General features: G+C 47.0%; 1 protein-coding gene across 23 annotated transcripts in view; it reads right to left on the reverse strand.

Moving 5' to 3' along the window:
• The window catches only part of LOC149525314 (uncharacterized), a 398,451-nt gene that overhangs the window by 176,055 nt on the left and 199,256 nt on the right, over positions 1–23,140 (reverse strand). For 21 of the 23 annotated variants that reach the window (XR_016348815.1, XR_016348814.1, XR_016348819.1 and 18 more), the window contains one exon: positions 1,455–1,555. The exons of the other annotated variants lie outside the window; for them this stretch is intronic. Coding sequence is in view for 1 of the 21 variants with exons in the window: in XM_089776360.1 (XP_089632486.1) it covers positions 1,455–1,555 (101 nt within the window). In the remaining 20 variants the exon portion in view is untranslated. The remainder of the gene's footprint in view (positions 1–1,454; positions 1,556–23,140) is intronic. 23 annotated transcript variants of the gene reach the window in all.

The raw sequence follows: 23,140 nt of genomic DNA on the forward strand, positions 1-23,140 counted from the left end.
CCTGCCCGCCCCATCAAGCACCAGCTCCCACAGTCCTCACAGAGCAGAGACTCGAACCGCCAAATCTAACCTCCCTCCTCCCACAGAACCAGGAACCCTCCAGCCCTCCCACTCCAATCTAACGCCCCTTCCTTCCCCCAGAGCTGGGTACCCCCCCCCCAAACTCTCCTGCTCAAACCCAATGCACCCACCCCTCCCCCACAGCCAGGCACCCTCCAGCCCATCCCCTCCACTAGAACCAGGTTCCCTCCTCAGCCTCCTGCTCCAACCCAATGCCCCTCCCCTCTCCCAGAGCCAGGCACCCCCAGCCTCCCTGCTCTAACTCAATGCCCTTTTCCTCCCGCAGAGCCGGGGACATACATTTTGCAGGGCAGAGGGTAACGCGTTTTTCCCTCCAGGTGCGGGGGCCCGTGTGCAGAGTGGCTGTGAATGGTCCGGGCGCATGTCTCCAAATGTTCCATTGAAGGCACATGCCGCCACCCCCTCCCTGATCCCCTTTGCAGGGCAAAAAATCTCAGACATTTTTTGCTTTTTAAAAAACCTGGCCAGCCAGCGATTTAACATGTGAAAACAAGGACATGTCCGGGAAAAATCCTACCCAAGCCCCAGTGCAGAGCTCTCTCACCCCAGCCTCACTGCCTCGCTCCACCACCACCTCACTCTCTCACTGCCCAGCTCTGCCATTGCCTTGCCATGTTCCTCTTGCCGCCCCCGGCAGGTCCTGCACACGTGCCGATGTGGCCTGACTTGGGAAGGTGCTGCTGTTGCGGCGGACACGGCAGACATGCTCTGCCGCCGCCTTTTACCACCCCACTCCCTGCCAGCCAGTAGCTCCCATGCACGTGCTGACACGGCCTGTCTCAGTGCCACCCCCTGTGGCTCCGCTCGTGGGGAAGCACTGCTGCTGTGGCAGACGAGGCAGGCGTGCTCTGCCACCGCCCTTGCGTTTCCCCCCTCCCCCCCACACACACACACACCCACACCATGCCAGCTGGCAGCTCCTGCGAACACTGGCCTGGGTCAAAGCCTCACAGCTCGGCGCTGCTGCTGGAGCCCCAGTGATGAGGCAGGCAGGCGGCTCAGGAAGCGGCTCAACGCGCTGTGGGCCGCATGCAAAGGGGCCACAGGCCATGTGTTGAGTAGCCCTGTCTTACGGTTTCAGAGGAATTCTTGAATAAATGGACCCACAGACAGACAGACACACTCAAAGAGAGAGAGAATCAAATGTATTCTGATTCAGCAATAGCTAAATACACACATCATTCCAGCAATACAGGGATCCCTCTTGCTGCCCACTACAATATAATTATGATATATACCCTATATACTGTATGGACACACATCTACATGCAATTTCATGACTGTTCAGTATTTCAGCAAGTAATCTTTAAGGAAGTATAATAAGGAGGGCCCTTCAAGGTGAACAATCTTAACCCTTCAAAGAAAATCATCACCTTTCAAGAGAATGTTGACTTTGATGGATATCTAGAAGAGCGATCCAGTACCAGAAAGTTTTTTGTTGATGTTCTCGGCAGCTTTGGTACCAATGGCAGAACTACAAAAAACCACAGATTAGAAAGGAGTAAGTTCCGCTGTTCTCGTATTACTGTGTCAGGGAAGAAATAAAATAGTAAGCAAAGGAAGGTGAATAAAAATGCCCAAAATCCAAGAGGAGGACAAATTATAACGAAAGGAATTTAATAAAATCCTGAGGAACACAACTAGTACTAGAAATTCTACACTCAGCCCCAAAGCACTGCTTTTCTGCTCATTTCTTTCCCAACATGAGTAATCGGCTCTGGGTGACACTACTAGGTGTATATACAGTTGTATGGGAAATTAATAGTATCTGCTCTGCATAGACACCTTTAAAACATGTACATATTTATCAGTCTCTGCCTACATGTACAAATCTACCTTTACAATTCTATAAAACACTGATAAAACACTGTTTAGAAGATTAGAAATCTGAAAGGAAAGATAAAATGCAGTCCTTTTATACATGGAAACTTACTGTGTTGGCAGGTCATTCGAATGAACCCAATTTTTTTCCCACAATTAAATCTACAGTGTTATCAAGAAAATCAGTTTATTTCAGGACTGTCAACCTAATATATAAATTTCCCTTTGTGCCTGAAATGCCTTTTATCAGATAAGATAGCTTTTGTTTAAACTGCTATTTTCAGCGTATGCTTTGGGGGTTTTGAATATACACAGTGAAGTAACTTGAGATTTCCTACCCTGTTTTAAAATGTGTTTCTTCTGTCTGTTTGTATTTTGTAATTTCCTGTCAAATAACCTCACCATAATTAACTTTCCGTGCTCAAACCTGCTTTTTTTTAAAAAGCTATTCCCACTTCCTAAGGATGGTAATAAAATGCTGATTACATTCGGCTGTTATCTTCCCTTTCTTCCTCTCCTCTCCTGCCTCCCCTTGTCAAAACCAGCACTCAGGTTTCAACTCTTCCGTGGCCTGAGAGGAGCACATGACAGAAAGAGGAAGCAAATCAGACTACAGGAATCCAGATTCATTAGAGTTTATTGGGTCAATCTGCAGCTGGATTGGAGCCAGACAATTAGGTAGTGCTGCTCCTGAAGTCTGGATGTGTCAGTATCTTTCCAAGGCTAAGTGAACTTCAACAGGTAACCAACACAGATCAGCCTGCTGCCCGGCGGTCTCCTGTGGTAGCAGTGGTGTGAGTGGGCAGAGTAGGAAAAAAGCAAAGAGAAGGTTTAGGTCACCCAGGAGGTGGGGAGAAACCATAGCAATATGCTGCTACTCCAGGTCACCTCACAAATTATTGAAACAGGATGATTTGGCTGCTTTTTTTCATCATCAAAATCACTAAACATACAGGCAAAATTTTCTCTTTTAGGCATACAAATGTATCTCTTTGCCCACTAACTGGTATTGTCCACAAAGAAAATTTCTGTTATGATAGTCATAGGTACTTTAAAAAAAGCATCATTATATGCTATTAAATATGAAGGACACATTTCCTGCTTTTTTCCCCTACGCTAACCCTTCTATCTTTCCTGTGTACTTTCTTCTTTCTCCCCAGCCCCCATCTTTCCAGATCTCTACTCCTGATTGTCTTTTGGCTCCTCCTCCATTCACTATCCTTAAAAACCTCAACTCCACCTGTTACGTGCGTTATTGCCTATCTCTTTCCTCTCTTTTATCTGTAAATTTGTTATATGTGCAATCTATAGCTCATGTATTCTAGTCCTCTCCTCCAACATACACCGTCTTGCATCCCTTCCAATCTAACTTCCATTGCTTCCACTCTACTGAAACCACTCTCACTACGATCTCTCAATGATCATGTCTCAGGCACGCTACTCCATCTTGAACATCCTAGGCCTCTCTGCTACTTTTAATACTCTTGATCATCCTCTCTTCCATATCCTCATTGGATTTTTGAGACATATAGCTAGTGGACTTCCTAACTCTCTCCCAGTCGTCTTATCTATAAAAACAATGAGTGTCCTGTGGCACCTTAGAGTCTAACAAATATGTAGGATCATGAGCTTTTGTGGGTAAAACCCACTTCTTCAGATGAGCTGGAATGGAAATAACAGAATCCAAGGTATTTATGACAGCAAGTGGATTCACGCTGCCAGAATTCAAGGTATTTATGACAGCAAAGGAATACCTTGGATTCTGTTATTTCCACTTGAACTCACCTGATGAAGTGGGATTTTACCAATGAAAGCTCATGATCCTAAATATTTGTTAGTCTCTAAGGTGCCAGAAGACCACTCATTGTTTTTAACGTTACAGACTAACACAGCTACTTTTATTATCTATGTGGAGTACTCTCCCCAGCTATACCTACACTTTAAGCACTGCATCTGATGACACTTTGACAGACATTCACTATAGTAATGGAAGTGATTTTTTCCATCGCTATAGTAATTTCACCTCCCAAAGAGGAAGTAATTAGGTCAAAAGAAAAATTATTCATCAACCTAATACTGTCTACATAGGGACTTTAGGCTTTGTCTACACTGCCAACTGAATGACAGACTTTTGGGCTACATCTACACTGCAGTTCTTGCGCAAAAGGTCTTGCACAAGACCATGTCCACATTGCCATGTGCTTTTGTGCAAGAGATGTGCTTTTACGCAAGAGCATCCATGGCAGTGTGGACGCTCTCTTGCATAAGAGAGCTCTGATGGCCATTTTATAGCCATAGGGGTTTCTTGCGCAAGAAACCCATGTTGCCTGTCTACACTGCCTTCTTGCGCAGGAGGGCTTATTCCTCGTGGGGAGAGAAATAACTCTTGTGCAAGAAGCCCTCTTTTTGATGCTTTACTGTAAATTTACTTGCGCAAGAACATGAGTGCAGTGTAGACACTCTGCAAGTTTTTGCACAAGAACACTGTTCTTGTGCAAAAGGCCTGCAGAGTAGACATAGCCTTGAAGTTCACAGGTGCTTAAAAAAGTGCCCTCTCCCACGAAAGTCTCAAGTTTTGTGGTGGCAAGTTGCTCAGAGAGAGTGGAAAAGTGATGACAAACAACATTCACACTGCCAGACTTTTAGCACCTAAACTGACTGAACTATATTGCTCAGTGGTGTAGATTTTTCATATGTCTGTGTAATTTAGCTGGGTTAATATAATTTTCTTGTATAGACCTTCCCCCTGGTCGCTGTGGGGAAGGTTTAAAGTCTTTATCCTTGACAGTGCTCTTCTCACATTATACCTTTTCTATGGGGAGTTTTTTACTTCTTTGCTAAGTCTGCTATCTCTTTCAGGACCTACCAAATATTCATTATATTGAGAACAACTTTCAGTCCCTCCTGGGCTGGATTCTTAAATGCCAATTTATCATTTTAGCACTGGTGTGCCCACTTTTGAAACAGGTGTGCCCACTTCTGCAGCTCACAATACAATCTGTGAGGATGTTGATAAACTGAAGAAGGTTCTGTACTCAATATTGCCTGAAGTGACCAAGTGTAATTTTTCATTTACCTTGTTTCTACAAAGGGGTCAATTATATTTGTCCTTAGGGTAGACTTCTGAAGCATAGGAAAGCAATAACATTTGTATGTAAACTGCTCAGAAATATTTTATCATCAGTGAGTAACAAAGATGAGATGAGAACTTGCACGCAGCTCAGTGCACCTCCTATTAGGATAAACGTATTTTGTCTCCAATATTGTCTGAAGTTAAAGCAAACTTCTCAGCAAAAATATGAATTTATTTTTTTATTTGGGTTTGGTGGGCGGGCAGGGGAGAAAAGTGAATTCTACTATAGAAAATCCATAATCACAATTTCATGTGAATCCTGGACTGAATACTGTTTTTTGGAAGTTCATTAGGTTTATGTTTGTTACATCGTTCAAGTCAAGAAATGGATGAATACTTCACGGGGCAGCCTTAAACAAGATCGCCTCACTCTGTAATGGGTTAAAGGAATTCACAACAGAAATCAGTCACATTAATCAGCTGGATAAAGCAGACTGATATACAGCCATTACAGTTGTCTAAACAGTTTTGTTAACCTTTAACAAAAATGTGAGGGAACACATTGTGAGCTAGTTCACAATTAAATGGCTAGGAGGTACACTTTTCTATGATGTATAGTTGATCTTGTTCCTTTAAATTTTGCCAAAAGGAAAAACAAAATACAATATAGAACAGTTTATAGTTACGTGGTTCTTTCGCACAAGTTCATTTTAGGCTATAGACCAAGGCAGACAGTGAAGGAATATCCATGTTTACACAAGAGCAGAAAGCCTGAAATGCCCTGAAGCAGATGGAATTTATTAGTCAGCATATAAAGCAAAAAGAATAATCAAAATGTCTGATTAGTGAGATATTTCAAAGGATTTCCTCTAGCATTGTTAGTAGTATCACTGTGTTCTTTACAACACCACAGCAAATCAGAACAGCGATCACACCAGTAGGTGAAACAAGGCCACTGCCTGAACACCAACAAGTGCTCCACTAGATCAGCTTGCTCAGGAGTGCTCCCCATTAAAACAGGAGGATCAGGAACTGCTAAGCAAGCAAGTGTAATACGGTGACACATGCCAATGCTACCTGCTGGGAAAGAAGAAAACAGCCTATTTAGTTCTACTACCGACAAGAAAGAGGGCAAGAAAATGCTTTGTTTTATGCCCCAGCTCCAGTATTCTCTGAGGAAGGGAAGAGAAAAGCTATCTAAACCAGTGGTTTTCAAACTACGGGTGGCGACCCAGTACTGGGTCATGGAATGTCAAGCACTGGGTCTTATTGCTGCAGGGAGATCAGGTGACCAGCAAGGGTGCTAAGGCAGCTACCTGCCTGTCCTGCCACCAAAGACTATGCTGTGCCGTAGAAGTGGCTGGCAGCAGGCCCGGCTCTTTTGTGCACTGCCCCTGCCCTGAGCACTAGCTCCACACTCCCAACAGCTGGGAACCAGCTGCTGGCTGCTTCTGGGGCACAGCATAATCTGTGGTGCCAGGAGAGGCAAGAAGCCTGCACCTTAGCACCGCCAACTACCTCCTAACCAGGAGCCGCTCAAGGTAAGCCCCTTCTGCCACAGCCCTAACTTCCCTCCAGAGTCCCTTCACACACCGCAAAAGCTCTGATCCTCAGCTCTGCCCCAGAGCCCACACTCTAGTAAAAATTATGTTGGGCCGTAGGCATCCACAATTTTCTTCAACTGGGTCATGAGAAAAAAAACTTTGAAAATCACTCACTGATCTAAACAGTGGTCAGTGTGGTGAAAGGAGGACAGTTGGTTCGGTGTTACCCTAGTCTAGCCAAATCAGGATGCCTCTACCAAACAGCCAAATTTTGCTATCCTTAAAACGACAGCATTTTATTGTCTGAATAGTGCCACTGAAATCAGTTTTACAGTGACTTTCCATTATATCAAGAAGACTATTTGTTGAATAAGGTGTTATTAAATATGAGCAGCAGCAGCCTAGCCAGGCTCAGTATTGCCAATCCTGAGCATTCAAAATCATGCCAGACCCTACAAAAACCCATGAGACTGACTTAAAAATAAAAAGAACCAAAATTATTTTAAAAGTGTATTTGCTTTCTGGTTTCTTAGCACTTGGTTCCTTTCACATTTATCTCTACAACCACTGGGTCTAGAAAAATCACTGGCCTGCAGAAGGAGAGGCTTTAGAAGAACTCCAAATGTCACCATAGTTGGCCACAGCTCAGGCTCTGTAAAGCAGCATGCTAGTGCCAAACACTGAGTGGTGCTGAAATCAAATCTCTCTCTGTTCATATTTGTTTCAACATAGATTTGATTTTCTTATTTCTTTTGTTACACACAATTCAAAAGAGCATAGATTCACAAGTCATCAGTTAATAAAATGGTTAGGTGCTGAGTACTTGTAATTTCAGGTTCTAAAGAGGCAGAGTAATTGCAGGTTTTTTCAGATGCAGGACACCAAGGCAAACCAAAGGGATTTACTATCTACCCTCTATGGGGCTACACCTTTTTTAACTTCTTTATTTTGATCTACAGATGTAGGGCCAAATTCAGCCTGGTGTCAACTATTATTGAAGTCACTGGGCCAAATTTCATAGGAGTGCACCCACTAATCTAAATTACAAACTGGTGTCCTAACCTCTTAAATTACAATGGTAACTTAGTGCTTCCACTATTAATGCATGACTCTGAACTGTATCTAATGTAACCCTTCTGCCAGGCCGAGTAAATAGCAGCAGCAAGGGCCGGGTTCAGTGTCTAGGGGTCTCCTCCCAACGAGGTAATACAACACCGGCTCGAGCCCCCACCCAGTGACCTGGGAAATCTTACTTACACCTCTGGGTGCCTCAAAAGAGGCAATTCTTCCCCTCTCGCAAGCACAGAGCCTCAGTAGAGTAGCAAACCTTTAATAACATGAGGTAACCCAATGAGCAACGGCCCTCCCCCCAGCCACAAATCTCCCCAACGTCCCAAAAGTCCAACACCCCAAGAGTCTCAGCCCTGGGTCAGTGCCATCCCAGGGTTCAAAAGTCCACCCGGCAGGGTTTCACCATTCCAACCTGGAGGGGTGGGGATCGATGCACCTTACGTGGCCCGGCGGTGGCTCCGCCTCTCCGTGCCGCCACCGTCAACGCGAGTCACTCCGCCACACTCCACTTGTCGTCAGGTAAGCCGCCTCCACTGTCCGGCTCCGCAAATCCACCAACCGCCTCAGTCCACACTCCAGGCTGCCAGCTGGTTGCTCCTGCCGCTCTCCACCAGCTGCCGCTCCTACCAGCCACAGGCCACCGCCAGCTGCATCTACTGTCCACCTGTGCTTGCTGGTTGCCCCTTGCAAACTGCTTTGCTAGCAGCACAGCGCCAGGCTCCCCTCAGCAACAGTGATTTCAGCTCTCGTCCACAGCTCAGCAACAGTGATTTCAGCTCTCGTCCACAGCTCAGCAACAGTGATTTCAGCTCATAACAGAGGAGCCTTAGCGCTGGCCCACAGCAAAGTTAGCTCCACAGCTCAAAACTAGACTCCTAATGGAATCTAAATTAACTCTGATATTCCACAGTGGAGAGAGGAGGGAGTGCAATCAGTGTTGTTTAGGCCCTCAGACAGGGCCCCACCACCAGGTACCAAGACCTGTCCCCAACCTCTCTCAATTTGACTGGGTTTGGAACCCATGCCCCTTGTCTAGAGAGTGCTACTTAGTTTATGGCGAATCCCTCGGTCATAAACAGTTCCACCATTCCATTGTCCTTGATTCACATAATCAGGGTAACAACACTTTTATCCCCTCTGCCTCAATAACAGAGAGACTGGGGCTCCCACAGTGGCCAAAGTGACGATTTGGGCTGCTGTGGCACATACTAGACAGGGTGGGTGTGTCTATGCAAATTGGGCTCAGCCCCTGAAGTCTCTTTGCACCACTTGCCACAGTTCGCCACTAGATGTCAGAATAGAGTTTACCCTGACCCTGCTTACATCCTCCCCCCAGCCAAGAATTTGTCGTCCCGACAAATCACACCACCTACTATACCCACTCACTGGTTCCCCCCAAAGGGCCTCAGGAAGCCCACTTTAGCTTGTACAAGCCTGTGTGCTAAATGTATGGGCTCCTCACTAATCACTCCAGGTGCATCATAAGTTAACCGTTTTACTGGTCTTATTACCCTGTCTCGTCTATTGAGAATCTCTGTTCCCATGGTGGGGGAAACACCCTCTTGAGTGATAGATGGTGAGGTTACCTCTGCTGGCCCCTCGGCTACTGGCATAGGCCCCTGCGTTTCTAGTTCTAACAGTGCAGGGTCCAGGGTGCCCTGGACATCCTCCCCTTGTATGTCCCCACTTTCCAATAACCTGTGTGTGTCCTCACATGGGGGTCCCACCAGTGGCACAGGGGTGTCAGAAATGGGCATAAATACTTCTGCCATGGGGTTTAGGGTGGCAGAGGTGGGGCTCTCTTTTGGTTCAGCTGATCGATCCTGAGATCTTGTCCCCCTTTCCGGATACACCACGGTTGCGTCCTCCTCCTCAGACTCACTCTCGGGTGCGATGCATAGGGGTAGGTTAGCTGCAGGGGGCTGGCTGTCCATGATGGAGGGTGGCTTTGGCCTAGCACCCTTGTTCCGCTCGGTTGCCCGGTCATGGCCCATCTCACAAGGGGTGCTTACCAATTCCCCCACAGGAAGCAAAAGGTTTCTGTGTACTGTCTTTGTCTGCCCTGGACCCTCTTCAGGTTTGATCTTGTAGACTGGCAGGTCTCCCAGCTGTTCTATCACCAAGTATGGAATCGCCTTCCATCGGTCAGCTATCTTGTGTTTGCCAGCAATACCCAAATTTCGCAGCAAGACTCTGTCCCCAGGCTGGAGTTCTTGCGAACGTACCCTGGCATCGTAGCGATGTTTGTTGCGGTCTGCATTCTTCCGAGCCGCAGCTGTAGCTAAGCGATAAGCATCCTGCAGCTTTTCTCTTAGTTGGGATGCGTATTGCTGATGAGTTTCATAACCATCTCCATCCTCTAATACACCAAAGCACAGGTCTATGGGTAATCTTGGTTCTCGCCCAAACATCAAAAAATATGGTGTGGCTTCCGTAGCATCATTCCTCGTGGCATTGTAGGCATGCACCAGGAATGCGACATGTTGGCTCCAAGTTGCCTTCTGCTCTGGTCGCAAAGTCCCCAACATATCTAACAGGGTTCGGTTGAACCTTTCTGGCTGGGGATCCCCTTGTGGGTGATAGGGCGTTGTCCTAGACTTTTTAATCCCCGCTATCCTCAGTACCTCTTTTAGAAGGCGACTCTCAAAGTCCCGCCCCTGATCTGAGTGTATCCGGGCTGGGAATCCATAAACTGAGAAGTATTTTTCCCATAGTACTCGAGCAACAGTGGTGGCCCTCTGATCACGTGTGGGGTATGCCTGTGCATACCGCGTAAAATGGTCGGTCACTACTAGGATGTTCCCAATGTTCCTTCTGTCTACTTCTAGAGACAAGAAATCAATGCACACCAGTTCCAAGGGCTTGTTGCTGGTGATATTCTTGAGGTATGCGGCCCTCGTGGGCAGTGTTTTCCTTTGAACACATCGAGCGCAAGTCTCACATTTCCTGCGAACATCTGCAGCCATCCGGGGCCAATAGAACCTACTACGAACAAGTTCCAGGGTCCTTTCCATCCCTAAATGTCCAAAGTCATCATGAAGGGCCCTCATGGCCAGGGCTCTGTACTCTTTGGGTAGCACTAGTTGTGTCCGTTGCTTTTGTAAAGGGTCGGTGGTCATTCGGTGCAGCACTCCCCGAATCAGTTTTAGTTTGGTCCACTCTCTCAATAGTAGTTTACCCTCCGAGTTAGGTGGGACAACCGCAGCGGGGCTTCGTCCATCCCTTTTGGCAAGTAGTGTATCACAAATGTCGGCATCTTGCAGCTGGGCTTCTTGCCAATCAGCTGCACTGAGCATGGGCAAGTGAGATTGGTTCAGGGCAATATAGTTCACTACCGCAGAGGACACGCATTCAGGGGGCAGGCCCAAAGCTTCTGCAGCACACCCATGGAGGCTCTCAGGGGCCTCCGGTTCTCGGCGACTCACACTGCAGATAGCTCTCACCCCATCCGGGGCTATCACGGCAACTTCGGGTGCCTGGGGACGCCGGGACAATGCATCCGCATCTACATTGCTTCTCCCTGATCGGTATTGAATGCTGAACTCATAGCTAGCCAAGGCGGCCACCCATCGCTGCCCAGTAGCATCCAGCTTTGCACTTGTTAACACATAAGTCAGAGGGTTGTTGTCCGTCCATACCTGAAACTGAGCACCATACAAGTAATCTCGAAATTTCTCAGTGATGGCCCACTTCAAGGCCAAGAACTCCAGCTTGTGAATGGGATAGCGAGATTCACTGTCGGACAGTCCTCGGCTGGCAAAGGCTACAGGGTTACGTTTGCCTTCCATTTCCTGGTACAGTACAGCTCCCAGACCCTCCAAACTGGCATCAGTATGTAGTATAAATGGTCTGCTTGGATCAGCAAAGACTAGGACGGGAGCCTGAGTCAGTCGAGTAATGATTTCCCGAAACGCCCTTTCACAACTCTCATCCCACCGTGGCCCAAGTGGCTCGAAAGGGCCATAGTATCTCTGCATAGGAGGCTTGGGAGGCCTCCTCTTATTTTTGGTCTTAGATTTGTTCTTGCTGGACTGGTATCCCCTGGTAAGATCATTCAGCGGTTTTACAATCGTAGCGTAGTTCTTCACAAATCTGCGGTAGTAGCCACTGAATCCAAGAAAGGTCTTGAGTTCTCTGTAGTTACGCGGACGTGGCCAGGTGGTGAGAGCTTCTATTTTATCGGGATCGGTACTCACACCCTCTTGGGACACGATGTGACCCACATACTTCACTGAGGTTTGGCAGAACTGGCATTTGTCAATTGAAAGCTTCAAACCATATGCCTCCAACCTATCAAGCACGTTAAGAAGTCTTTCCTCATGTTCTTCCAAGGTTCTTCCAAACACAATCAAGTCATCCAAGTAAACTAACACTTGAAGTAGATTCATGTCTCCCACTACTTTCTCCATCAGACGCTGAAATGTGGCCGGGGCTCCAGAAATCCCTTGGGGCATGCGTTCGAACTGGTAGAACCCCAATGGACAGATGAAGGCTGTCTTCTCCTTATCCTCTTCTCCCAGAGGGATCTGGTAGTATCCACTCCGAAGATCCAATACTGAGAACCACTGGCTACCCAACAAACAGTCCAAGGCATCTTGTACTCGGGGCATGGTGTATTGATCAACTGTAGTGCGCCTGTTTAGGGTGCGGTAGTCGATACACATCCGAATTTTCCCACTCTTCTTACGAACCACCACAATAGGCGAGGCGTAGGGGCTGTGGGACTCGGTAATGATACCGTTCGCGATGAGCTCTTGAAGATGATGGCGTACGTCTTCCATCTCAGAGAGAGCGATCCTCCTAGACCTCTCCCTGAAGGGTCGGGGATCTTGTAGTCTGATGTGGTGTTCCACCCCCTTGGCACATCCAACGTCCCACTCATGTAGTGAGAATACCTTGGGTCTTGCGCAAAGCTTCTTCCTCAGACGATCCTTCCACTCCTCAGGCAACGGTGAGTCCCCGAAGTCAAACTTTGCAGGATCCAACGCCGGAGCTTCAGCTTCACGCTGGGGTCTCACAATGGTTTCAGGCTCAAAGAGGTCTGCAACCTTCTGCCCTGGTCTTACAAACACTTCACGGCCCGTTTCATTAGCAATCAATATAGTCACCTTTTCCTGGGGTTCAGCAGGCAGGCTTATGACACCACTGAGGACCAGTACTCCTTCAGGGAGCCCTCCCTCGGTCGGCGGCTCTACCACTGCTAATGTTCCCTTACTGCCTCTCAGGCAGGTACTCAGGACAATCACCTCCTTTTCTGTCATTGCAGGCACTGCTAAGGGGACAGGCCCTGCATACCTCAAAGCTCCCACCGGCAAGTCAGGCATCACTTTTCTTGTGTCCTCAATTTTCCTATAGGCTGCGGCACAATAGGTGTGAATCACCAGGGTGTTTAGATATTGGTCCCCTGCCCGCTGTCGGCAGTAATCTGCAAGTACCTTAAAAAGGCTGGAGTTGGTCCCTATTAGCACGGACACATCAGAGGCTCCTTTGGGGTCAGGGCATATTAAAGCAGCAGTGTCCACTTCCTGTCTCACCCCAGCAATCTCTTCTGGGAATTCCAGGTGTACTATGATGTATCCCTGATAGGGGTATTCATCCATGCTGAGGCCACACAGTCCAAGCCCTGTCAGGGGCCATATAGGCAGGTGCTTAAGCATCTTCTGATAGAAAGACTGGAATATGATAGTCACTTGGGATCCCGTGTCAAGCACGGCCCTACATTCTGTCCCTTCAACCCTTACAGTGACTTCTGCCCGAGGTCCTATCAGTCCCGATGGGATTTGGGCTGCATGGTTCTTTCCAGAGGAGCCTCCGCACGCGGCAGGCCTGGGCGGCTCCCTTCCCAGGCCATGGGGCCGTTTCCCGACTGTCCCCAAGTGGTCTTTAGCTTTTGATAAACTAGTGTGGGATTCTCTGCATTGTGACACCTGGCAGCGATGTGCCCACCCTGGCCACACCGGTAGCAGAAGAAGGATTGACCTCTCTCTGGTTGCCTGGATGTGGCGGAGGCTCTAAATGTAGTCTTCCGGACTGTGGTAACAGAGGGTTCCTTGTACGTTGAGATATTGGCTGAATCAACGGTATTCTCTAGTTCGGCCACTTTCTGCGTCAGGGCCTGCAATCGTTGGGTAAGTTCCTCTTGAGGATTCACCATCAGTGCTGTGGGTGTTTGTATGGGTGTTGCGCCAGTCGCCCGGTGTGGCTGCACATCCCAAACCTCACCAGCTGCTTGCCTCTCTTCTTCCTCTCGGACCTCTTTTATCAGCCGAGAGTAACTGGGTGGATTGTCTTGCCGTTCCCTCAATCGAAGGTGAAGAAGGATCGGGTTATGATATTGAATTCCTCTCACAATCTGAGTCAATCTAGTCCGGTCCATTTGCTCTACGTCTACTGCTCCCCTCATGATGGCTCTCTGTAACAATTTCTCCAACCTTTGGACATAGGCAGAAACCTTCTCTCCCTTTTGTTGCTTGGCACTGAGGAACTTGCAATAAACATCCTCTGAGCCCTCGGTTCTCCCGAAGGCATGATCAAGGGCCTCTAGACAGTCCTTCACCTTGACCCCAGGGTTACCGAGCTTCAGGGTGCGAATCACATCTAGTGCTGGTCCCCTGAGGCACTCTACTAGTCGCCTTCTCTTTTCAGCCTCAGGCCCCGTCCATTCCTGCAGCATCTCAGTGGTGTGTTCCAGCCAGGGTTCAAATGCCTCCTCCCCAGGTATTGGGGTGGGACCCCCAGAAAACAACCTCAGTTTGCGATAGGGGCCTGACTCAGGGTGGGGTGGCACAACCTTTTCTAATGCCTGCCCCAAAACCTTCACCCACTCATCAGGTGGCGGAGTAGCCTCCCGGGGTGGGACTCCCAGGTGAAGGCCCAACAGACCTGGCATATCAGCGAAAGATTTTCCCTCGTTCCCCAAAAAGGTCGACATTTTCTTTAGAAACTCTACATCTGAGGGAGGGGCTGGTAAGGGCTGGCTCTCAGTGGTTATCACTGTCCACTCATTACCTCCCACTGCTATCCTGCCTGGGACCTGTAGAGGGTCCACAGCTGAGGACAGCTCACATAGTACAGCAAAAGCTCCCTGCTCCCTCACAAACATGCGCCCACGCATTTTGCACTTACTCAGGTACTCAGTGGAAGCCCTTAACATAGGTTCTATTGAGCCCTCATCGAATGCCTCCGGCACCCCCGTCACCAGAACACAATTCTTAGGGTTAATGGACATCCCCTTGCACCAGTCCTCCAACAAGTGTAGGGCCATTATACAAACAGTAAATTTCCCGAATCTAACAGCTCAAAACACCAACAGGAATTTTGGGTTTTCCCAATTTAATGGATTGCTCGCAATGTGCTTGCGGGGGTACTGACCCAGATGATCCCGGACGAGCCCCCAAAAATGTAACCCTTCTGCCAGGCCGAGTAAATAGCAGCAGCAAGGGCCGGGTTCAGTGTCTAGGGGTCTCCTCCCAACGAGGTAATACAACACCGGCTCGAGCCCCCACCCAGTGACCTGGGAAATCTTACTTACACCTCTGGGTGCCTCAAAAGAGGCAATTCTTCCCCTCTCGCAAGCACAGAGCCTCAGTAGAGTAGCAAACCTTTAATAACATGAGGTAACCCAATGAGCAACGGCCCTCCCCCCAGCCACAAATCTCCCCAACGTCCCAAAAGTCCAACACCCCAAGAGTCTCAGCCCTGGGTCAGTGCCATCCCAGGGTTCAAAAGTCCACCCGGCAGGGTTTCACCATTCCAACCTGGAGGGGTGGGGATCGATGCACCTTACGTGGCCCGGCGGTGGCTCCGCCTCTCCGTGCCGCCACCGTCAACGCGAGTCACTCCGCCACACTCCACTTGTCGTCAGGTAAGCCGCCTCCACTGTCCGGCTCCGCAAATCCACCAACCGCCTCAGTCCACACTCCAGGCTGCCAGCTGGTTGCTCCTGCCGCTCTCCACCAGCTGCCGCTCCTACCAGCCACAGGCCACCGCCAGCTGCATCTACTGTCCACCTGTGCTTGCTGGTTGCCCCTTGCAAACTGCTTTGCTAGCAGCACAGCGCCAGGCTCCCCTCAGCAACAGTGATTTCAGCTCTCGTCCACAGCTCAGCAACAGTGATTTCAGCTCTCGTCCACAGCTCAGCAACAGTGATTTCAGCTCATAACAGAGGAGCCTTAGCGCTGGCCCACAGCAAAGTTAGCTCCACAGCTCAAAACTAGACTCCTAATGGAATCTAAATTAACTCTGATATTCCACAGTGGAGAGAGGAGGGAGTGCAATCAGTGTTGTTTAGGCCCTCAGACAGGGCCCCACCACCAGGTACCAAGACCTGTCCCCAACCTCTCTCAATTTGACTGGGTTTGGAACCCATGCCCCTTGTCTAGAGAGTGCTACTTAGTTTATGGCGAATCCCTCGGTCATAAACAGTTCCACCATTCCATTGTCCTTGATTCACATAATCAGGGTAACAACACTTTTATCCCCTCTGCCTCAATAACAGAGAGACTGGGGCTCCCACAGTGGCCAAAGTGACGATTTGGGCTGCTGTGGCACATACTAGACAGGGTGGGTGTGTCTATGCAAATTGGGCTCAGCCCCTGAAGTCTCTTTGCACCACTTGCCACAGTTCGCCACTAGATGTCAGAATAGAGTTTACCCTGACCCTGCTTACATAATATCAATTAAAAGAATTAGCCAGTCAGCATCTTCCTAAGCAACACAAGGAATGACAAACACTTGAGAAATGGTTCACTCTTATCCTACCCTTTTCTTAACAATCTGCAGTTTTCATGGCATTTGTTGTTTTTTATTGAAGACTGTAATTATCTTCAAGTAGCAACTACTGAGCTAACAAAAAGCTCAGTGCAGGCATCTTGGCAGTACCAGGTTTATATCTGTCTCCTCCTATTAACACAAAATAAACCAGCTCTTGATTTGAAAGGTCATAGGATCAGTCAGTGTGGGTGAACTTAATGCATCTGGAGCTGTCAGGCAGATACACTGAACTAGAGAAACATGGCTTGGTTTAATAACACTGCTGGTCAGGTTTGTAGTACCAACAATGGGTCACATAAACCAAAGAGTAGGATGTTCTTCACATAGCAAGATTTCTATTAACTCGCAAGTGATAAGCACAGTTAGGTATTTTAGGATTTATTTTTAATCTCAAAGAAAAACTCTGTACATGTGAAAATCAAAGCTAAAGCTTCATATTCAATACAGGCAACAGTACATAAAAAAATTAAACTAAATTAAAAATACCATTGATGTCTTCCCAAGTTTGCTTAGTGGCAAAGGTTTGGCCCTGACTCTCACATGTAAAAGCTTGTTTAAAAGCTTCCCAGTGACTCCTTTGGAAAATTATCCAATTTAAGTCTCCCTTGCTGCAAATTTAGCACATTACTTCTTGTCCTACCTTCAGTGGACATGGAGAACAATTGATCGTCCTCTTTACAACAGCCCTTAACATATTGGAAGACTTATCAGGTCCCTCTGTCAGTCTTCTTGTCTTAAGACTAAACATGCCCAGTGTATTTAACCTTTACTCATAGGTCAAGTTTTCCAAACCTTTTATCATTTTTGTTGCTCTTTTCTGGAGTCATTCCAATTTGGTATCTTTCCTAAACTATGGTGCCCAGAATTAAACACTATTCTTTCAGCTGGGGCATTCCAAAGTTGAACAGAGCAGGACAATTACCTCACATGCCTTTCATATAACACTCCTCTTATTATACCGAAGTATCTTATTAGCCTTTTTTGCCGCCGTAACACATGAACACTCATATTCCATTTATGATCCTCTATAAACTCTCAGATCCTTTTCAGCAGTACTACCACCTAAAACAGTTATTCCTCATTTTGTAGTGGTGCATTTGATTTTTCCTATATACATGAAATATTTTGCACTTGTCCTTACTGAATTATATCTTGTTCACTTCAGACCAGTTCATCAAGATCATTTTGAATATTAAACCTGTCCTTCAAAGTGCTTGCAATCCCTCCCAGCTTGATGTTGTCTGCAAATTGTATAAGTGAACTCTCTACTCCATTATCCAAGTCATTAATGCAAATATTGAATATCCCTGGACTCAGGACTGGCCCCGGCACAACCCCCACTAAATACACCCTCCCAATTTAACAGCAAACTACACTGATAACTATATTTAGATTACAACCTTTTAACCAGTTGTACACCTACCCTAATAGTAATTTCATCTAGACCACATTTTTCAAGTTTGCTTATGACAATGTCATGTGACACTGTGTCAAAAGTCTTACTAAAAATCAAAGTATATCATGTCTACTGTGTCCTCCCATCCACTAAATCAGTAATCCTATCACTGAAGGAAATTAAGTTCATTTGACATAATCCAGGAGTTTATATAAATTGATTATGCAGTATCTTTATGCAAATGATTTATGCAATATCTTTCCAGGTATTGAAGCTGATTGGTCTATGCCTAATCTATAGTGCCATAAGATCTCAATATACCAAGAGGACCAGCTGTCCAGATAAAAGATACATTTGATATAAGTTTTGGCCATCTGACTCTCATTGCATATACTTTTACCTACATGTTTTTATTTAATTATATGAAAATGTAAGCCATGATGAAAACTAATAGTGGTCACTCCAGGAATGCCCTTAATTAAGAGTGAGTGATGAAGAGGGAAGCTGTATCTACCCTCAGGATTACTTTTATTCTCTTACCATCACACTAGTGTTCCCACTGCTGTGAACACTGGTTGTAGAGCAATTTCAGAACATCCGTAGTGTAGCCAAGGCCAAAAGACAGCCAGAGCAACTTACTAAGGAAGTGGCTCTGCCAGCCTTACTGACTGTGGATACTCTGTAGTCAGTCCTGTGGAGCAAGGCACTGCTCGGCATGGGTAAGACTGGCAGAGGCAGTCCCTTTAGGAATAAAGCAGTGCTGTTCTGCTCCACTGCTCGTTCTTAAAACGGCTATTGCCACTAACGTATTGTGTCAGGCAAAAACAGCAGCTGGGAGGCTTTCCTGCCTCACCTCACATACAGGTCTAAATAAGCAGCTTTGGTCTTCTGTAAAGTCTGACAATATCATTACACAGATCTCTATAAATAAAGAAATATGAACTGCTGGTATCAGGTTAGCACTGTCTCCTTTTCTGACTAAGAAGCTGCTTTTTAGGGCCTACTTGGCTTGCCCTGAAGGCTTCCCAGTATTATATAATGAAGATGATTGAAATGCAGACTATGTCAACAGACACTTCCTTTGAGACAGGTAAACAGCAGGACAATACCTCACTCATCAAAAACAACCAGACATACCTATGGGATGTACAAAGCCAGCCAAGATCCCTTGAGGGGGAAGGAAGGGGAGAGGGTCTTCAAAAATAAAATACTTTTGCAGATTTAATATAAAAAAGAAGAATGTGCTGGCAACACCCCCGATGATGTCATATCAACTGCTCATTCCAGGTCAAATGCAGTGTGGCAGGAAGCATGAGACTTAATACAAGCATGACCCCATGAACTTACAGCAGATTTTTCCCAGTGTGGAGTACCGAAAGATACTGGACAATACGTCTTAGCAGCATATCCCTTTCAAAAGGCATTATGCCGTTACATGAAGGGGGAAAATTGTATGTGATAGGGTGGTTTAATATAGATTACGAGAATGCACTAATAATCCCAATGATTACATTAAACATTAATATTAATACTTAATTTAATATTTCCCTGCAATCTCTACATTGCCTTATAAACAATATAAGACAGGATATCAACTGGACAGTTGAAAGGTAGGAAACTGTTTTCAAGCACCCAGCCAATAGTGGCAAACTAGTAAAGTACAGTAGCGTAGCGTAATGTGAAACTAACTGAAACTTGGCCAGAATTTTTAGTAGCAATCAAGGCAGCCAAACAACTGAATAGCAGGACTCCTGAGAAAAAACGTGATCCATTCAGAAAATTATTCATTTTCAATATTTCTACTGCTCTAGTTTCTGAAAATTGGTTTTATTTAAAAAATTGAGGCTTTCCTCTCTAATATCTCAATCAGTTCAAAATCATCATTTTGGGAGGAAGGAACAAGAAGGGAAAAAGTCAGATCTCTCAGTTTCTTCTGCTGCTATCGGGCCCTCACTAAATCTGTCTCTCTTTCCATAAAAGTAGAAATTCTGCAACTGTAGCAAAAAATAGTGCCTGACCGATCTTTTTTAAACCCAAGAAAGGCTTTCATCACTCTGCTATATAGTATCAGTTATTTTTATATAATGTAATGAAAAAGTAATTTTTACTATAAAAAGTGCCATGAGTACAGGTTCAGCATCATAACAAAAATGATGTAATACCAAGTTTGGACTTCTATAGCAAACTACATGGAGTTGTGCCACATGCCTTGTTTTAACGTGCCCAACAGGTACAACAGTAATAATGAGCCAATGCTAATTGCAAACCTGAAGTGACTGGATTACACCTTAGGCAAGAATGGGGAAAGGAGGGAGAAAACGGGTGTTTCGTCTCTACCTGAAGTATGTACAGCTAACTCCCAGCAGGAATAGAGATTGCACTCATCTAGCAATGGAAAAGTATATCCTAAAAATATGCTTTTTATTCCCAACACATGTTCACATTTATTCTAAGATAAAAAAAATTAAAAGTTTGTCAGCACTGCCCTTGTTTCCTCATATGGATAAGTCCTTGCTATTTTCTTAGCTCACAGCTCATTATATTTTTGCTCATTTGCAAGTATTAAACTATCATCTGCATAAAGATGATGGTGATCATAATAGAAGGGTAATATTCATAAAGGATAAAGCACAGTGGGAAGTAGATTCTAATAAATGGCCAGTGAGACTTGGCTGACCCTTTTATCAGGATGAGCTGGCTCTTGCTTCTAAATTAGGGCTCACCATACTTTGCTGGACTTTTTCTGCATACTTTAAAAAGAAAAAGAAAATAGAGTAAAATAATTAGAACATGAACAGCAACAAAAAGGGATGCAAACTGACTAGTATTTTTGTTCTTTTTGTTATGAATCTCTAACTGGTCACACTATGACTATACAGGCAGTCCCCGGGTTACGTACAAGATAGGGTCTGTAGGTTTGTTCTTAAGTTGAATCTGTATGTACGTCGGAACTGGCGTCCAGATTCAGCCGCTGCTGAAACTGACCGCCAGTTCTGACTTACATACAGATTCAACTTAAGAACCCCAAGCGTCCCCAAGTCAGCTGCTGCTGAAACTGATCAGCGGCTGATTCCAGGAAGCCTGGGGCAGAGCAACTCTGCCTCGGGCTTCCTGTAGTCAGCGCTGGTCAGTTTCAGCAGCGGCTGACTTGGGGACGCCTGGGGCAGAGCAGCTGAGGTGCTGCTGGGTTGCTCCAGTAGCACCGCTCCTCGGCGCTACTGGACCAACCCAGCAGCACCCCAGCTGCTCTGCCCCAGGCGTCCTGATTCAGCCGCTGGTGATCAGTTTCAGCAGCGGCTGAATCAGGACGCCTGGGACAGAGCAGCTGGGGTGCTGCCGGGTTGGTCCAGTAGTGCCCAGAGCGGCGCTGCGGGACCAACCGGCAGCGCCCCAGCTGCTCTGCCCCAGGGTCCACAACAAAAGCCTGGTCTGCTGGGGGGGGGGGGCACACTAGCTGTGCCCTCCCCCCACAGCAGACCAGGGACACGGGGAGCAAAGCCGCAGCGGCAGCGGGGTGCCGCGCCTCTGAGGCTTTGCCAGAGCAAAGCCTCAGAAGCGCGGGAACCCGCCGCGGCTGCGGCTTTGCTCCCGGTGCCCCTGGTCTGCTGGAGACGGTCCCCAGCAGACCAGGGGCACCGGGAGCAGCTTTTCTCGCCCCGGAGGTCGAGGTGGCGGGACCGCTGCCTGCGAGCTCCAGGGTGAGAAAGCCCCGTTCGTAAGTGCGGATCCGACATAAGTCGGATCCGCATAAATCGGGGACTGCCTGTATAGTAAAATTAAAGACACTTCACTTAACATAACGGCTTTTTAATAAGTACATTTTATTTTAAGGGCATTTTAATGCATCTTTATCTTTGGCCAACAGGCTCTCTCACCATCCATCAGATACTATTCTTGAACAGGACTGTAAGAAATTGGCATGTGGGTGTCAGTTCCCACAAACTAAATAGAGGAGTTGCCATGGGAAGGACACTTCTAGCATAACATCCAAGAACTACATCTCATCACCTTTCCTAGCCCTGACAACATGGGCTTGGAAGCTTCAGGGAGTAGCCAAGTTCGTCTGTTACCGAAAAAAACAACGAATGGTCTGGTAGCACTTTATAGACTAACCAAACATGTAGATGATATCATGAGCGTTTGTGGTCACAGCCCACTTCTTCAGATGACTGGAGTTATGAGTTTAGGACGTGCAGACCCAAAATAAATAGGAGAGGGGAGTGGGGGGGGGGGGAAGGAAAGGGGAGTGGGAAACAGGGAGCTAGAAGGAATCGGTTAAGTATCTGAAGATTGGGTAGTTAAAACAAAGCAGATAAGAATCAAAGTCAATTGATAGTATCCTTCCAGACTTAGGAGTCTACATAAAGAGCTGTTTGCACTTTCAAGGGCTGTTAAGTTGGTAGTGCCCCAACCAACTTTCATCTCTCAGGCTTTCCTCCATATTACTTTTGTTATCCTGTATGTTTCTTTGGGAGGGAAGCCTGGAGATATATGGCCCTCCCTGTGATATCCTGAGTCCTCAAACAGTACCAAAGTGACTGCTATTTCCCAGCAGGGGAGATGCCTGAGAATGCTCTCTGGACCCCAAATGCGGCCTTTCAAGGGTCTTTGGAGTCAGTACATCTTGTCCACTCGCTTCCCACTATATAGCACTGGAAGCATCTTCCAGACTGAACTCATCACCAGAGATACTCTCAGTGGCATAGCAAAGGTGTTATGTGCCTGAGGACAAAGGCAATATTTGCAGCTCCCCACCCGCCTCACCACAAATCTGGAGCATGGCTGAGCGCAATCCTGGGGCGGGGGGAGTTTCTACTGTGTCTCCCCCACTCCCTCCAGTTTGGGGCTGGGCCCTCACATGCACTAACTCTCCAGCGGAGATAGAGGAGGGTCGGGCTGGCGGCAGAGAGGTGGGGAGGAGGCTCCAGGAGACAGCGGGCAGAGGAGGAGCAAGTGAGCCGAGGGATGACAGAGGGAGCGGAGAGGGACTAAACTGGCACCCCCTAGCATGGTGCCCAGGGCAACTGCCCTCCTGCCCCCTCTAACTATGCCACTAGATACTCTGTAACCCTTACCATGGCTGCTACAGAATGATTAAGGCAAAGAGTCCTCTGGCTTCTCTTCTCTACCTTCTGCTTTCAAGGAATTATTGGCATCTGTCCCTGAGCTCGCTAGCGCACTGCTCCGGCTCTTTCTTCACATTTCTTTTCCTGTTTAAAAAGGAAAGATCACCCCCACTTATACAGTCAGAGAGGTAGTCGCAGGTAGTCTTCTGTCTCCTTCATTGCCATCCTTAAATACGTACAGCAAATAAATTGTGGAGTGATGATGCAGTAACCTACCATCCTACAAATGACCACACAGGGAATGTGCATCACAACT

The sequence above is a fragment of the Pelodiscus sinensis genome, chromosome 2 (genome assembly GCF_052426305.1).
Source record: "Pelodiscus sinensis isolate ZL-2025 chromosome 2, ASM5242630v1, whole genome shotgun sequence".
Lineage (NCBI taxonomy): Eukaryota > Metazoa > Chordata > Testudines > Trionychidae > Pelodiscus > Pelodiscus sinensis.